At 38.0% G+C, this 19064-nt stretch overlaps 1 protein-coding gene across 1 annotated transcript in view; it reads left to right on the forward strand.

The window, feature by feature from the left end:
• Positions 1 to 5933, forward strand: part of HIF1A (hypoxia inducible factor 1 subunit alpha) — a 41843-nt gene extending 35910 nt beyond the window's left edge. Inside the window, exons 11-15 of the mRNA XM_047862600.1 lie at positions 3 to 125; positions 257 to 684; positions 3110 to 3218; positions 4015 to 4141; positions 4615 to 5933. Coding sequence (XP_047718556.1) covers positions 3 to 125; positions 257 to 684; positions 3110 to 3218; positions 4015 to 4141; positions 4615 to 4766 — 939 coding nt within the window. The 3' untranslated portion in view covers positions 4767 to 5933. The remainder of the gene's footprint in view (positions 1 to 2; positions 126 to 256; positions 685 to 3109; positions 3219 to 4014; positions 4142 to 4614) is intronic.
• Positions 5934 to 19064: the final 13131 nt, after the last annotated feature.

Raw genomic sequence — 19064 nt, forward strand, 5'->3', positions numbered from 1 at the left:
AGCCTACCAGTCCCAGTGAATATTGTTTTGATGTGGATAGTGATATGGTCAATGAATTTAAGCTGGAATTGGTAGAGAAACTTTTTGCTGAAGACACAGAAGCCAAGAATCCATTTTCCACCCAGGTATATAAACTTGTTTATTATATTTTCTGTTAAACTTTATTAATTGTTAGTTGGAAGTGACTTTGGGTTTAACTTGTTTTTCTTTTATAAGATGTGGCCATTGAAAAACTCATGTATTTTTTGTTTTAAAGGACACTGATTTAGACTTGGAGATGTTAGCTCCTTACATCCCAATGGATGATGACTTCCAGTTACGTTCCTTTGATCAGTTGTCGCCACTGGAAAGCAGTTCTACAAGCCCTCAAAGCGTGGGCACAATTACAGTATTCCAGCCGGCTCAAATGCAGGAGGAACCTCCTGTTACCGCTACCAGTACCACTGCCACCACTGATGAATTAAAAACAGTGACAAAAGATGGTATAGAAGACATTAAAATACTGATTGCATCTCCATCTCCTACCCATGTACCCAAAGTAACTACTGGTGCCACAACATCACTGTATGGTGATACTGGAAGTCGGACAGCCTCACCAAACAGAGCAGGAAAAGGAGTCATAGAACAGACAGAAAAATCTCATCCAAGAAGCCCTAATGTGTTATCTGTCACTTTGAGTCAAAGGTAATTATATACAACATTAAAGTTATAGTTGATTTATTATTTTTGAGAAAGTATGTGTGGTAATAACTTAATTCTAAGCATAGAAAACTTTCTGGTAATATGTTTTTGACATACAAATTCTGGACTTAAAACAAGCACTCAAATTAACTTGTGTATTTGTTTTCTTGAAGATAACCTTAGCACCTATCTAAATGTAGGAGGTAGGAGGATCTTCTAGTACTTCTAAAAATTAAATGCAGCCAGTAAGTTCAGTAAATGTACAAAAATTGGCCCAGTTTTTTGCAGTTGTTTAAATCAGACTAGTTAACTCTCCTCGCTGTTTCTGTCTCTTTGAGCTATTTTAAAGCTTACCTGAATAAAAGACCTTCCAACGTAAGGGTATTTCCAATTCCCCATTTCACATTGAGCCTGATGATCTTCAATCCTCAGTATTCAACATAGGTATTTATAAGCCTCCTTTTAAAATTTATGTATAATTGTGCTCTTTTTCCATTACATTTTTATAGAACATTAGCTAGACTATAGGTTTAAGAGCTACAACAGGAATCTGAACATGATTTATGATATTGCTTTTGTAGAGTTAGTTTGAACAAATACCTGTACACTACCCAAATTTTAAGTTATAATTTCTGTATATAATTTGTAGCGGGATTTGACATTTTAAATTTGAGGCTGTAATCAAAGGAAACACGTTTTAGCTAGTCAGAGAGGCAGTTTGTAGAGGAAAGAAACAATTTCTGTTGTGCCTACACTGAACCAGATAACAGCAAGGAAAAAGCACTGCCATAAGAAGAGTCTATGACTTTTCTTCTCCTGCCTTTCATCACTGTTTTGAACTAGAATGCTAGGAGAAACCTTTTCCCAGAACTAAGAAAAGATCTTGGGGCTTTAGATTAACAAGGAAGCGTTTATATTACTTTATAAATTAGTATGTCACCAAATGACTATAGGCTCTGACCTTTAAGGCAGTGACAGTCTCTTAAACATTTCATTGTATTAATATTTAGTCACTAAATGGCTATTAGAAGATGAGTGAATATAGTAATAGAATTGGCTATGACCTATAATTTACAGTTTACTATTAGCTACAGAGGACTATGGGATATTCCGTTTTCTGAACAACTGTGTGCTTGTCAAAACCAAAGTCTAACATCTAGTTACTTTTTTTCCCATTAGTATCAAAATAGTATGCACTAAATACTTGCAGAACTGTACGAAGGCTTTTTCTTTATGACCTCTCTAATTGCAAAATCAACATGTTGCACTAAACCAGATGACTTACAGCTTTAGAGCAAAGATTAAAGATAACCCATTAAGAAGTGCCTGGGTGGCTCAGTTGGTTAAGTGTTCAACTCTTGATTTTGGCTTGGGTTGTGATCTCAGGGTCATGGGATTGAGCCTCACGTCAAGCTGCATGCTGAGTGGGGGGGGTGGAGCCTGCTTCAGATTCTCCCTCTCTCCCTCTTCCCCTTAGCCCCCCTTACACGTGCTGATAAATCATTAGAAGTGCTACTACTAAGATGATATTTATATAATAGATTGCACTGTACTTCATAAAGATATTATATTTCTATAGGAATTTAAAAACCTGCCTATCTATAATAATGAAGGTTTTATAGAATTTTTAAAAATACAAAACAAAACTGCATGTAGGAGAGCAGTTTGAATAATGTGTCACTCATATGGCATTTTCAACTATATGGAACAGAGCAAGAAGCTGTTGTGATTGTGTATGGGCTGGGTGGAGGAGTTCTTGAAAAGACAAAATAGATAACAATTCATGTGCCTGATACATAAAACAGTTATTTACTACTTAATTTTAAATGGAGATAGTTCAGGTTTGACAACCAGATCAATACTGAGGGCAAAGTGGCTTAGTGGGAAGATTACTGGGAGGGGAATGGGTATCAGGAGATCTAGAAGGCACTTCCATATCTGCAGCTAACCAGGTAATTTGCTCCAAGTCCCATTGCTAACAAGCCTCAGGTTTCTCATTTATAAAATGGGTGTTTTATACCTCTTGGAGATTGGCGTGAGACTAAAATGAACTAATGAACATGCAATGTTTTATAAACTAAAAAAGCCATAGAAATGTGAAGTTACTCTTATAATAGTCCCAGGAATATTTGAATACTATACTGGCTAGAATGGAAAAGCCAGTATTTAACTTTAACCTACAAAAATGTCAACTTAGTTCTGTTCAGATTTATTTTATAAATAGGTAAATGCATATTTTAAGAAATTTTCTTTTAAAAACTGAGCTTTGACTTCAGATGATAAACTTTAGTAATCAGAAAAATTCTCTTACATATTAACATTATATTCCTTAATGTTGGAAAACAGGCATCATTTATTGTGCTCAAAAAAAGTTAGTTGGGTATTTTAAAAATAGTAAAGCAACTATGTGGTTTTTTTTTTTTTCCAGAACTACCATTCCTGAAGAAGAACTAAATCCAAAGATACTAGCTTTGCAGAATGCTCAGAGAAAGCGAAAAATAGAACATGACGGTTCACTTTTTCAAGCAGTAGGAATTGTAAGTGTGAGAATATGTTTTTCTGTTGTATAGAAGCTAGTGCTGTATACAATGTGAGTCAATATATAGGTGATCTCATTTCTTCCATATACAAAAGTTACATATTCAGAGGTTAAACATTGTTTCTTTCACTTGGTATAAAAGACTATTTCATAAAAATACATTTAAATGAGGGTATCTGGGTGGCTCAGTTGGTTAAGCATCGGACTTCAGCACAGGTCATGATCTCACAGTTTGTTGAGTTCCAAGCCCCGCATCAGGCTCTTTGCTATTAGCACAAAGCCTGCTTTGGATCCTCTGTCTCCCTCTCTCTCAGCGCCTCCCCATCTCTCTCTCTCTTTCTCTCTCTCTCTCAAAAATGAAACATTAAAAAAAATACATTTAATGAATACATTCTCATTGTAAAAATTCCAAACAAAGCAGATGTATTTTAAGTAAAAAGTGAATTTCTCCCCTCATTCTAACCTCAGTGTCACCACCAGTCTTGTTCTCTTCTCTTTCAGTTACTTTTCCTTCTTACCTCCAAAAAAACAGTAGTTAAAGTTAAGTTAGTGCTGGTATAATTCATACTGATATTTTCAGACTATATTTACTGGAAAGCATTTACAGAAACAGTTGCCATAATGAGTGGCAAATGACTTTATCATAGTAGTATTAAGAGAAAGAATTAAAAATAATTTAGAACCATATTTAAGAAATTTGCCTTTGTACGGTTATTAATCTGCTTTTACAAAGTAAGTTTCTGCTTTTACAAAATTTCAACATAGTAAAATTGAAATAACTGTGCTGTTTTTAGGGAACATTATTACAGCAGCCAGATGATCGTGCAACTACTACATCACTTTCTTGGAAACGCGTAAAAGGATGCAAATCTAGTGAGCAGAATGGAATGGAGCAAAAGACAATTATTTTAATACCCTCTGGTTAGTTTATTCTTTCTACCCTTGAACATCCCACAGAGAATTAAAATGTATGAAAGTTTTTTATTTAGAAGCTTTACCAAAGTGATTTTCATTCTTTAGCATCATTAAAAACTAAGGTAGCATTTTATCCACTGGTGGTGAATACAGGAATAGCTATTCAAGATGGAACTTTTAATTTATCTTTGTGTGCCATCAATATTCAGTAGAAGCTAAAACTTGTACATTTGTATGAGATTTTTTCAGAATTGATTTATCACTTCTTTGTGCCATCATTGTATCCTTTAAACACTTCTGACATAGCACCAGTAACACTTTATTCCACTTGCTTTTTCACATAGTTGTGGTTTTGCCCTGTAGACTAGAAACCCAGAGCTTATTTGCTTTAGTTTTCTGCAATACCTATAGCACAGTGAGTGTTCAGTAATATTTATTGACTAGGTGAATGAATACTTAGGTATGTCTTTGTTTTTCAGATTTAGCATGTAGACTGCTGGGGCAATCAATGGATGAGAGTGGATTACCACAACTGACCAGTTATGATTGTGAAGTTAATGCTCCTGTACAAGGCAGCAGAAACCTACTGCAGGGTGAAGAATTACTCAGAGCTTTGGATCAAGTTAACTGAGCTTTTTCATAATCTCATTCCTTTTTTTGGACACTGGTGGCTCATTACCTAAAGCAGTCTATTTATATTTTCTATATCTAATTTTAGAAGCCTGGCTACAATACTGCACAAACTTGGTTAGTTCAATCTTGATCCCCTTTCTACTTCATTTACATTAATGCTCTTTTTTAGTACATTCTTTAATGCCAGATCACAGACAGCACGTCTTCACAGTTCCTTGGTATTTAAACCATTACATTGCAGTAGCGTCATTTTTAAAATGCACCTTTTTATTTATTTATTTTGGGCTAGGGAGTTTGTCCCTTATTGAATTATTTTTAATAAGATGCCAATATAATTTTTGTAAGAAGGCAGTAACCTTTCATCATGATCAGTTTGAAAAATTCTTACTCAGTTTTTTCACATTTTACATACACAATAATGATTTGCCAGCAGTACATGGTAGCCACAATTGCACAATATATTTTCTTAAAAAAATACCAGCAGTTACTCATGCAATATATTCTGCATTTATAAAACTAGTTTTTAAGAAGAAATTTTTTTTGGCCTATGAAATTGTTAAACCTGGAACATGACATTGTTAATCATATAATAATGATTCTTAAATGCTTGTATGGTTTATTATTTAAATGGGTAAATCCATTTACATGATAAAGAAAGATATGCATATATCTGGAAGGTATGTGACATTTATTTGGATAAAATTCTCAATTCAGAGAAATGATCTGATGTTTCTGTAGTCACTTTGCCAGCTCAAAAGAAAACAATACCCTATCTGTAGTTGTGGAAGTTTATGCTAATATTGTGTAAATGATATTAAACCTAAATGTTCTGCCCACCCTGTTGGTATAAAGATATTTTGAGCAGATTGTGAACAAGAAAAAAAAATCATGCTTTGTTAGCAAAATTGCCTAGTATGTTAATTTGCTCAAAATTTGATGTTTGGTTTTATGCACTTTGTCGCTATTAACATCCTTCTGTTTTCATATAGATTTCAATAATTGAGTAATTTTAGAAGCATTATTTTAGAAATATATAGTTGTCAGTAAACATCTTGTTTTTCTATGTGCATTGTACAAATTTTTCATTCCTTTTGCTTTTTGTGGTTGGATCTAACACTAACTGTATTGTTTTGTTACATCAAATAAACATCTTCTGTGGACCAGGCCCCCTTTGGTCAGCTTTTATATTAAAAATTTTGTTTCAATGCCTCCAACTCATAAAATTGATTACCAGCAGTTATCTTATGAAAATTAAATTGCCAGTGATTGTTTCTACATTTATTTTATTGCCATCACTTAAATGTATACTGTGTCCGTAAATGTCCTATTAAGTAAAAGCAAACTATAATGTTCCACTGTAAAAAATACACTTTTAGAAAAGAAACTTGGCATTTATAAATTTATGAACCTATTAAAGTAAAGCAAATTTTAATGCTTTAATATGAATGGGATGAGTAAAGCAAATCCCAAATATTATAGTTACATAATGTAAGGATGAGAAGTACCTCTAAAGATTTCTAATCTATTTCCATTTCACAGATGAAGAAATGTAGACCTCAAATGATAATCGATTTGTCCAAGTCTTCAAGGTAATAAATGGTACACCAAAGATTTACACTTAGGTTTTCTCTTAGTATGAAACTAGAACAAACCTTGCATGTTTTTTAAATCAGAACTATATATTTTATATTTTTTAAATAATTCATTTTTTTCTGTATGTTTTTATGGAATTGCTATATTTCTTCCTGATTATAAAAGTAATATTCTCGCTGTAAAAAAAAAAAATTGCACAAAAAGATGAAAAATCACCATGAGCCTCTGCACCTAGAAGTAACAGCAAATTATTTTTATGGACAAATTACAAAGGCAGTGGCCAGAGCCTTAGGTCCTGTAGCCTGAGGTTACAAGAACCAAAATATCTTGAACAAAATGAACTAAGTCCAGATCTTATCTTAGACTGAACAAAATGTTATTACAGTGGCATGAAAATTTGGGAACAAAAATTTATAATTCGAAGACTCCAAGTTTTTGGGGGCACATGCATACTTCACTGTAAATACTATGACCGAAAGTAGTTTTGCATTTCATTACAGATAGTATAGAGGTGGTATTTTAGAATAAAATAGTTGCTTAGTATTTTCAGGTCAAAAACACCCCAAAATTATGCTTATTTTGGTAGCAGAATTAGCTTTAGTCGAAAGCTAGAAGTTTGTAGTTTTCAAATATTAATAAGTGGTCAGGTTATGTAATGACCGGGAGTCAGAAAATGACTTGTAAAAGCAGTGATTTAGAAGAGAAAGCCACTTTAACAGACAGTAGAACTGGAAGAAAGCAAGTACCCACCTCTTGGTCATTCAGGAAACAACCCCCATGGAGTGCTTGAAGCTGCTGGAAATAGAAGAACCAGCCCTTCCTTCCCAGCTTTGTGCCCTCTCTCTTAGACTGTCACTTCCTTATAATGCCTTTCTCTGAAGAATAACCCTACCCTAGCAACTAGAATTCTATAATAGCTCTTCTCTCCTCCCGATGGATGCCTATACTTTCCACTTTTCTGGTGCTGCTGTGAATGAATGACCACAGTATTATTTTACTTACCTGAAGAAAGTATGGCAAAGGAGTTTAGTGTATTTTGTTCTTTTGTGCTCACCATTAACTTTGGAACTAAAAAGGGTTTTACAGAGAGCTTACCACAACTAAGTACAGTGGCTTTTAGATGAGTTAACATGAATCTAAACATCTATTAGGTCCTATATGCTGGACTTTGTGCTGGGATGTTATCTCACAGTCTTCAAAAAACACTTCTGAATTAATATTTATATCATTTTGTAGATACGAAAACATTCTTGAGACCTAGCCTAAGGATCAGAGCATTTGAGGTGGCCATCAGTGACTCCATAGCTCATGGTGCTAAACACCAGGGGGATACTAGCCAGGTGGGTAGCAGTAGAGCATGCCCTTTACCCTATTAACTGTTTAAACAGCAAACAAGAGAAAGCAATGGGGTGAAGGTAATGAAATCATAGGGGATGTGCTAAGAGGAATGGCAAGACCAACGGAAATGAGTTAAGTGGTGTTCTAAAGTGCTATCGAGAATTTTGAGTTTAAACTAGAGATTCAGGTGTCTGGTGATGGAGATATTAACAGGTAAATGAGATGATGTATGGAAAGCCCGTTAATGAACTATAAAAGATTACATCATTGTATGGCATGGTCCTCCTAGAGCTGTCTGACTTAATGGCATTATACACGTTTATTTTAAGTTTGTATAACTTTGCAACTACCTTTCCAATAGCAATTTTCCCCTACAACCTTTAAAACAGAGAAGTGCCCTTAAAGTTACTGGCTGTGCAGAAATTTAAACATTTAGATTCTAGAAGTTCAGATTTCTAATGTAGCAACGTCGAAAAAAAGTTGCAAAGAATATGTAATCTTTTTTTTCACAATGGGCTTTTGGTTAAATAAAACCTTTGCAAACATGTTGCCAACTGAAACCAACAACAGTGTAAAGAAAAAAAATCTTACTCAGGTGTTTTTTAGGTCTGCCGCTATCCACTTTACTCGTATTTCATCCCTTAAAATAGCGCTGAACCTGTTGTCCCAGATCGTTTTACAGATCGTTGTTTGATCTGTAGAATTTGATACAAAATAGTCTCCCTGTAATATTAAGCTACGTCTTACCACAAACCCTCCTATCAATACCTTCTGGAGCTTTTTTGTGTTCACACCTTTCAGAGGTTTGGACATAATTTTCTTACCTGTAGTGGACGGTTTTATCCAAGACGCTGCCCAGACACCCGATCTCCTCGTACTATTTAATTTCCTTTATTCCCTTGTCTCGGATCCATCCCGGGACGGAGAGGAAAGACAGGTGCCTGAGAGCAGCAGTGATCAGACAGCCCCCTCAGCGGGGAAAGTAACAAGGATGCGGAGGGGACCGACCACCCCTAATGTCCGTGGTGCCGCTGGTACTACATGATGAGGATGCGAAACACAAGCCGCCGGGAGAAACTTCCCCAAACCCCGCCCGCCGCGCTGCAGGCCACGCCCCGGTACGTGCTCGGGCGCAGCACAGCAGCCCCAGCCCCCGCCCTCCGCCCCAGGCCCGGTCCGCTCCGTGGGGCGGGTGCTCCCAGCCCGGGCCTACGTGTAAGATCTCACGTGGGAGGCTCGGCCCCACCCGGCCTGCTGCGGCGCGGGGTGGGGCGGGTTCTCGAGGGGTCAGCGCTGCTCTTTGTCTTCCGTGACTTGTCCAATTCTGATGCCTGGTGCTTTCCCGATTTTTTTGGGGGGATGGGGTGGGGTGGTATAGGACTGTTAGGAGGTTCAGGGAAGGAGTCTCATGTGTCGCTGTAGAGCTGTCTGCGGAATTCCCAAATGTTTTGGGGTATGAAACTGTGTTTTGTGGAATAGAAACATATCTGAGGTCTCCTAACAGATGGGATTGCTTAACTATATAAAAAGGTTTTAAAATATTAATCATCTACTAATCTGGTAAAAAATGGAGGACTCTTGGTTATTTAACTATATTCCCCATGAGGCACTCAAAGACTTAGTTCATTTTAAATAAAGCGCTTTGAGATATCCCTGATAATGTAAATTGAAACTTTACCTGCCCCAGGTGGTTTTTTGTTTTTATTTTGCTTTTTGCTTGTTTGTTTTTTGAATACTGTGTGCCAGCACCCTACCAATGCCAGATAATTAAGACTCCTTTGGAAGAAGATAATCTTGTTGGACAGAAGGGAGGTGAGTTTATGGAATATGGGAAGGCTTGGGGCACTGAATTTAATCTCCTGTAATTCGTATGTTTAGGTTGATCAGTTTGTAGTAAAGTACAAAGAAAGGTATTGTTTAAAATAACCTCATCCATGCATATCCGGGGTTGTCAACATTTTACATTTTATTTTAAATTGTTTCCTTCAGGATAATTCATTGTTTATGGTTTTTCAAACAATATTTAAGAAAGTAAGAGTCCATTTTTAAAAAGTGGGGGAGGTGTTTTAAATGTTTTTTTACTAATAAAAACTGATCTGTAGCTTTAGTATCTTGTGTGTTTGTGTTTAATTAGAGAGGTGCTATTTAAAGAGGGTGCTCAAGTCTTTTGGTCCTATGGATGCTTAATAACCATAAACTGGTGATTCTCCACAGAGGGGAGCAGGCTGGGGGTGGGGGTGGGGGGTGAAGTGGCTGCCTGTAATGTTTATCACCAAGGGCAATGCATTTTAAAAAGTTCAGAAACATCATATAATTAGCCTCACAAGTAGACTAGGACTCTGTTAAGTCACATCTGTTTTTTTAGAGATCTTTGAAACATTAAAACATTAAGAAAAACATTAAGGTCCTTTTCAGTATTTCTTGTTTATATTTTTTGCTCTTTGAAACAAATTGTTTTTAATGTTCTACACACAACTATGTGTCATATACACAGCGATGACAAACTCTTTACTAGGAGCACTGAACAGCTGTGGGGTGAGCCATTATAAGCTGTGTCCTGATTTTGCAGTCTGCTGGTAGAATATTGAAAGCAAAACCAAAGTGAAGTATTAACAGTACAAATCAGAGGGGCTAGCACAGCTTGGGTGGGTGCTATGCCTCTTCCCAGGCGGATTCAGCTGCGAATATTTGCCACCCCTGTGAACTTACATGGCACTACACCTTTAGCTTTCTTACTTTACTTCTTGTTGTATGTGTGGTTTTTTTCTTTTGTTCTAATTTTTTTTTTTTAATTTACATTCAAATTAGTTAGCATCTAGTGCAACAATGATTTCAGGAGTAGATTCCTTAATGCGCCTTTCCCATTTAGCCCATCCCCCCTCCCACAACCCCTCTGGTAACCCTCTGTTTGTTCTCCATATTTAAGAGTCTCTTATGTTTTGTCCCTCTCCCTGTTTTTATATTATTTTTGTTTCCCTTCCCTTATGTTCATCTGTTTTGTATCTTAAAGTCCTCTTACGAGTGAAGTCCTATGATATTTGTCTTTCTCTGACTGGCTAATTTCGCTTACCATAATACCCTCCAGTTCCATCCACATAGTTGCAAATGGCAAGATTTCATTCTTCTTGTTTGCTGAGTAATACTCCATTGTATATGTATATACCACATCTTCTTTACCCATTCATCCATCAATGGACATTTGGACTCTTTCCATACTTTGGCTATTGTTGATAGTGCTGCTGTAAACGTTGGGGTGCATGTGTCCCTTCGAAACAGCACACCTATATCCTTTGGATAACTACTTAGTAGTGCAGTTGATGGGTGGTAGGGTAGTTCTATTTTTACTTTTTTGAGGAACCTCCATACTGTGTTCCACAGTGGCTGCACCAGCTTGCATTCCCACCAATGCAAAAGAGATCCTCTTTCTCTGCATCCCTGCCAACATCTGTTGTTGCCTGAGTTGTTAATGTTAGCCATTCTGATAGGTGTAAGGTGGTATCTCAATATGGTTTTGATTTGTATTTCCCTGATGATGAGTGATGTTGAGCATTTTTTCATGTGTCAGTTGACCATCTGGATGTCCTCTTTGGAGAAGTGTCTATTCATGTCTCTTGCCCATTTCTTCACTGGATTATTTGTTTTTTGGATGTTGAGTTTGGTAAGTTCTTCATTGATTTTGGATCCTAACCCTTTATCTGATATGTCATTTGCAAATATCTTCTCCCATTCTGTCGGTTGCCTTTTAGTTTTGCTGATTGTTTCCTTTGCTGTGCAGAAGCTTTTTATTTTGATGAGGTCCCGGTAGTTCATTTTTGCTTTTGTTTCCCTTGCCTCTGGAGACGTGTTGAGTAAGAAGTTGCTGCGGCCAAGATCAAAGAAGTTTTTGTCTGCTTTCTCCTTGAGGATTTTGATGGCTTCCTGTTTTACATTTGGGTCTCTCATCCATTTTGAGTTTATTTTTGTGTATGGTGTAAGAAAGTGGTCCAGGTTCATTCTTCTGCATGTCACGGCCCAGTTTTCCCAGCACCACTTGCTGAAGAGACTGTCTTTATTCCATTGGATATTCTTTCCTGCTTTGTCAAAGATTAGTTGGCCATACGTTTGTGGGTCCATTTCTGGGTTCTTTATTCTGTTCCATTGATCTCAGTGTCTGTTCTTGTGCCAGTACCATACCGTCTTGATGATTACAGCTTTGTAGTATAGTTTGAAGTCCGGAATTGTGATGCCTCCTGCTTTGGTTTTCTTTTTCAAGATTGCTTTGGCTATTCGGGGTCTTTTCTGGTTCCATACAAATTTTAGGATTATTTGTTCTAGCTCTGTGAAGAATGCTGGTGTTATTCTGGTAGGTATTGCACTGAATATGTAGATTGCTTTGGGTAGTATTGACATATTAACAATATTTGTTCTTCCTATCTAGGAGCATGGAATCTTTTTCCATTTTTTTTGTGTCTTCAGTTTCTTTCATAAGCTTTCTATAGTTTTCAGTGTATAGATTTTTCACCTCTTTGGTTAGATTTATTCCTAGGTATTTTATAGGTTTTAGTGCAGTTGTAAATGGGATAAATTCCTTGATTTCTCATTCTGTTGCTTCATTGTTGGTGAGTAGGAATGCAACTGATTTCTGTGCATTGATTTTATATCCTGCAACTTTGCTGAATTCATGAATCAGTTCTAGCGGTATTTTGGTGAACTATAGACCAATTTCCCTGATGAACATGGATCCAAAAATCCTCAACAAGATATTAGCCAACCGGCTCCACCAATACATTAAAAAAATTATCCACCACAACCAAGTGGGATTTACACCCGGGATGCAGGGCTGGTTTAATATCTGCAAAACAATTAATGTGATTCATCACATCAATAAAAGAAAGGACAAGAACCATATGATCCTCTCAATAGATGCAGAGAAAGCATTTGATAAAATACAGCATCCTTTCTTGATAAAAACCCTCAAGAAAGTAGGGATAGAAGGATCAGATCTCAAGATCATAAAAGCCATATATGAACGACCCAACGCTAATATCATCCTCAATGGGGAAAAACTGAGAGCTTTCCCGCTAAGGTCAGGAACAAGACAGGGATGTTCACTCTCGCCAGTGTTATTCAACATAGTATTGGAAGTCTTAGCCTCTGCAATCAAACAACATAAAGGAATAAAAGGCATCCAAATTGGCCAGGAGGAGGTCAAACTTGCACTCTTCACAGATGACATGATACTCTATGTGTTTTTGGTTTTTTTTTTTTTAATCTTCCTTGATCATTCATGCATGTCTCATCTCCCCTACAAAAATTCTTAATTCCTTTGGAGCATGATTCCATCGGATTGATAATTTGTTCCTTAAAAACTTCCACTCTGTTTGCACAAAGACAACTCACATATGATTAAAGGTGGGAGAGGATCTCCTATGATGTGGGAACCAGAGAAGAATTATGATCAGAGAAACAGAATGGGGAAAACAAGACTGTTTTCTAGTCCTTGCAGTGAAATCCATTCATTCAGTGAACAACAACCGAGGGCTGAGTGAGTCCAAGGTGTTTGCTATGTTCCAACTGTTTGTTTCTTCTCAAATTCATATGCTGAAACCTAACCTCCAAGATGATAGTATTAGGAGGTAGGGCCTTTGGGCAGTGATTAGGTCATGAGGGTAGACCCTGAAAGGGATTCATGCTCCTACAAGAGAGGCTCCAGAGAGCTCTTTTTCCCCTTTGGCTGTGTGAGGATTCAATGAGAAATCAGCAGTCTGCAACTGGAACAGGGTTCTCGCCAGCCTCCAGAACTGTAAGGAGTAAGTAGATGTTTGTTGTTTATAAGCTACCCAGCTTATGGTATTTGTTACAGCAGCATGAACAGACTCGGACAATTGTTATTATAAGACCTGTTGGTGATTCAAATATTCTAGAATGTAGTGCCTGCCATCAAGAGTATGGTTAATTTCCATTCTATGAGCTACTCACATTCAACTGTAATTGGGAAAAACACAACTGGAAGCTAAACAGAATGTTTTGGCCATTTAAGATGTTCTAAGTCACCATTACCTTTCCTTTTCATGAATTGTTTGTAGCTTGATAATCTGAATCCAGACTATACTGCTCCCCACAAGAACCTCAAATTCGGCCTCTGAAAAACTAACTGTGCTCCAAATGGTTCATCATATGTTCTCCAAATAGCTCCCATGCTGTGTTCCCTGCTCAGTGAATGGCACCACACAGTCTCCCAAACCAGAACCCCAGAGGTCATTTGTCACTTACAATCTTATCCACCACATCCTGTCTGATTCAGTTCTTTTCTTTCCTTACATTTTCACTATGAACATGTACAAGACTTTTAACATGTACAAAAGTAAAGAGAGTAGTATAATGGTACCCAAGTCTCTGCCATTGGGTTCCCTAGGAAGTGGACTCAGATGGACATCACAGGTCATGTCTTAGGGAGTGCTTTAAGGAACAACACAAGGAAACGAAAATGCAGAAGGGGGTAGAGGAAGAACCTGAGTTGAGATGCAGTCCCAACGAAGATCTTCAGCAGCCATATGGGAGCTCTGGCCCTGGGATAGTCCTTGAGAGTTGTCCCAAGTCACAGAGAGGGCCAGAGCCTTTTCATCCCTACACCGATCAGTCATTGGATGGGGGAGTTATGCCTTTAAATCCATCTCCAGGAAAATGGCAGTAATAGTAGCTCTGTGGACTTGCTCTCCAGTGAAAGTACAACTGGCGAGATTTTTTTTTAAATACCATTTAAAGTTTCTTGAAATTGAAGAGAATACAGCAGATGAAGAAATTTTTATTCAAGAAAATATACTAAATCTTGTTAAGAACATCAGGAGTTAGTGACCCTTGAGACGGGATCTGCTGCCTCTCCCATCCTGCTCAGTATGACAGAAGCTCAACTCCCTCTAAGGGACTCCCTCTTTTGCTAGATCCCAGTAAAGGGCTATGTCATCTCTCTGGGAGGGCCAGGCTGCTAGCATTTCTCATCTTTAGAATCATGTTGCAAAAGCTAAATTTCAGGTAAGTATGGCCTAGAGATTGGGGAGATTGCGAACCCCTTTCCTTTCAGGCACCATTCATTGGACAGAGGCTCTATCCCAGGTGCAGCAGTCCAAAAGTGCTGTGATCCCAATCACTTTCACCCCAGCTCACATGTAAACTGGGAAGTTCCATGCCAGCAGAAGCAGCCTGAGAAGAATAGAAACTGCCTCCTCCCAGAGCCCTGCTCCTAAAGCAGAGGTATCATTCTGAGAGAAGTGGGCCATTGTCCCCATCCTCAGCTCCACCGCAGTGGCTCAGAGATTTTCCCCAGGGGGAGAGAAAATCCATTAGAATAGAGAACTCAGAAGCTCTCCCAAAAGAAAGGGCTTTATTTGGAAGAGTGTGAGAAAATTCAAACTCAAAGGTGCTCTTGAAAACAACGGATATTTTGGTGGTAAATAATTAAGAGGAGGCTGGTAGCTCCATGGCAGCAACAAGTTAAACTGCAGGCTAACTAGTTTACCAGAGAAATCCAGGGAAAGAGACAACTAAGAGGAGCCCTCTTGGGATCAGAACAAACCTCAAAGACTACCTCTAAAGGAGCCTAAATGTGATTGGATTACTGGAGCAATTCATGCCCCAGCACACTCAAAAACAGTGGAGCAATCAATAGGCAATTGGGGTAGCCTAATAGCTGGGTGTGATACCAACAGAGTCAGGCTCTTTAACAGAGAGCTCTGGAAAAGAGACAGCCAAAGAAAGCCTTGGTAAAACCACTGTGATCCCAGGCAAGTGTGTGCATAGCCAGGGCTGTACCCTCTGAAGAGCTACTTAGGCTCTTAAGTGGCCTTAAGAGGGAAATGGACTTCACTAAAATAGTCTAATCAGGTAAGTAAACAAATAAAGAAAGAAACCACAAAAACAGCAAGCCCCATGGGAAAGGGGGAGCAACAGGTATTCAGAATTGCTGCAATAAATTATATATACTAACAGTAATGTAAATATTCTGGCATCGTAACAACAGGTACAGAGCCACACAATTGTGTATTGGCTTCAGTTAGCCCTGCACACTTAGTATGTGACAGAAGTGACTTTTTAGATCATTAGGGAAAGGATGGATTATTCAGTTGGAGGTGCTAGGAAATTACACATATGGAAAATACATATACATGCATATATATATATATATATATATATATATGCAAAAAAAAAAGTGAAATTGGATCCTTAACCCATACCATACATAGAAATCATTTTTATTTTTATTTTTTAACGTTTATTTATTTTTGAGACAGGAAGAGACAGAGCATGAACAGGGGAGGGTCAGAGAGAGGGAGACACAGAATCTGAAGCAGGCTCCAGGCTATGAGCTGTCAGCACAGAGCCCGACGCGGGGCTAGAACTCACAAACTGCGAGATCATGACCTGAGCTGAAGTCGGCCACTTAACCAACTGAGCCACCCAGGCACCCCTAGAAATCATTTTTAGATGGATACAGTGAATTAACAGTGAAAGGCAATACTTTAAGACTTTTGATAGAAAATTGTGGCAGCAATGTTGGCAGTTCGACAAAGATTAAGTACCTCTTCCACAGATTGGAGTTGTGAGGAAGAGTTTGCCCAGTTAGGGACAACATTTCTCAGGTCTCTTTGCCTCTGGGTGGGCCCATGTGACTAACTTTTGGCCAACGGGATATGGACTGAAATGGTGTACCCCAGTGCTTCTCAAACTATCTGTGGTAATGGACAATTTCTCTCCAATTGTGGACCAGTGCTTTTGTAAATGGAAAAAAGAAATAAATTACCAGAAGACTGAGATTTAAAAAGTCATGTCATATGCAGTCCCGCTTTTTATTATTAGATTTAACAGACATAAAATTACTTTGCCAGATTGCTAGTAAGCGTTTACAAATACTTACTCTTAATTTCTGTACTAAAGAGTGATGGAGAGGTAATAGTCTGTAGACCAGCAGAGGTCAGCAGACCACCTTTGAGGGTGTACCACTTCCAGGCATGGCCCATAAAGTCTCTCATGCAGTCTTTCACATCGTCTTTCTTTCCCTGTCTACAGACTAGATGTCAGGGCTCAGCGTGCTCTTGAAAACCAATGACTGGAGACAGCAGAGGCTTCATCAATCTGGGTCCCTGGATGACTTCTTGGTGCAGAACCCTTCCCATCCCAACTTGCCATTAATTGAATTTAATGGGAAAGAAAAATAAATTTCATTTATGTTAAGCCACTGAGCATTTAAGGTCTATTAAGTTACACTATTTGGTATTCCCTATAATGAAATATAGAGAACATATGTATCGACAAAAGTCCTTATTGGAAAAGATTTAAAAATTGACTACAGTAAAAATAAGAATTTCTGTATATCAAATATCACCATAAAGATAGTAAACAAAAATAAGACTGGGGAAAGATATTTATAATACATATAACAAACACCAGTTTAAGATCCAGAATATATAAGGTGATCCTACAGATCAGTATGAAAAAGGCAAACAACCCAATTGAAACATGGACAAAGTAGAGGGAACAGGAAGAAGATTAGAATTTAAGAAGATGCACAACCATTAATAATCACAGAAATGAATGTTAACAGCACAATTAGGTATCAAATTTCTGAGATGATATGGCTGAATTTGGAACTGCCATACACGGATATTGAAGTGACAATCCGTTCAACCACTTTAGAAAAACAATTTGACGTTATCTTTTAAAGTTTTACACTTGCACCCATTATCATCCAACATTTCTACATATATATGTATATATATATACATATATACATGTGTGTGTATGTGTATATATGTACATATATACACATATGTGTATATATGTACATATATACACATATGTGTATATATATGTATATACGTATATATGCATATATATATACATATGTATATATGTATATATATATACTGCTGTAATGTGTAAGTAGAATTGCCATATTTGACAAAGAAAAATAAAGGACGTCCTTTAAAATACAGTTAGACTGTATTTAAGATAAACAAGGAATAACTTTTAAATATTTATTTTTGAGAAAGAGCACAAGTGCGGTAGGAGCAGAGAGAGAAGGAGACAGAATCTGAAGCAGGCTCCAGGCCCTGAGCTGTCAGTACAGAACCCAACAAGGGGCTTGAACCCACAAACTATGAGATCATGACCTGAGCTGAAGTCGGACGCAAAAGAATGAGAAGCAAAACATAGTAGTTGTTACCATGGTAGTGGTAAAGGCAGGGGAATAAATTAGGGGAGGAGTTCACAGATGAATGTGACAGACTTGTTCCTGTTCCTGTTCCTCCACAGGTAGAAGGTACACAAATGTTCACTTCATTGTTACGCTTATCTTAGACATGTTACATAAGGTTTTCTGTATACATAAATATTACATAAATTTTTTTAAAAAGATCAATGATCAGGAAAGTTAAGTGAGTTGAACCTCCATCTACAGATGGTCTAATGCTTTCCATTATATTGGCATACCACTCCTAAAGAATAAAAATAGCATGCCCTGCAATCTGAAAATGGTGAGAAGTCCAGCATACTACTCCATATCTAGCTCCAGGGAGTAAGAGGTGGAGGATACACAGAGTGCCAATTAAGCCAAATAATCGATAAATACGTACTTTCTGCCAAGTACTAGGCCAGATTATTATGAACATAGGGGTGTGAGCGGCGGTGGGGAGATGTTCACAAGTTTCTCAATTTGTGGTTGCAGAAGACTGCAATGGTTACAACGAGAGACACACATTGAACACTGTACTATGTGGTTGTAAACTATGAGAGAATAAGTGGAGTTCATTTCCTAGTAAAAGGTCTTCTTTAGATCCTGTTTCCACGAAGAATTAGGTGGAAGATGGGACCTGTTCTTGCCGAACTATAAAAGTTGACTTCTGTGACTCCAGGATCACTTTAATGTTTATTTTTGATATAAAGACAAAGTGCCAGCGGGAGAAGGGCAGGGAGAGAGGGAGACACAGAATCTCAAGCAGGCTCCAGGTTCTGAGCTGTTAGCACAGAGCAGGATGAGGGGCTCGAACTCACAAACCCCCGAGATTATGACCTGAACCGAAGTCAGGGGCTTAATTGAGCCACCCAGGCGCCCCCAGGGTCACTTTAAAGGAAAGTAAGGGTAAAGCCAATTTACATAAGCTAGCCTAATGCAGACCTAAAATCCTGCTTGGGCTCACACGACTCCTGAGATAGAAACTTCTTCAATGAAATTGAGAGAACTGACCTTAGCCCTCTATCTTTAAGCAGATCAGAGCAGGTACGGGCACACATCCACTCATGCGCAAGAAGCAAAACCCACAATTCGCACCAGTCCGGCTAGAGGCGGAGCTAAAGGGGCCGGATAAGGCAAGTACGTCAAGCACAGGGGGCG

The sequence above is a fragment of the Prionailurus viverrinus genome, chromosome B3 (assembly GCF_022837055.1).
Source record: "Prionailurus viverrinus isolate Anna chromosome B3, UM_Priviv_1.0, whole genome shotgun sequence".
NCBI classification, from domain to species: Eukaryota; Metazoa; Chordata; class Mammalia; order Carnivora; family Felidae; genus Prionailurus; species Prionailurus viverrinus.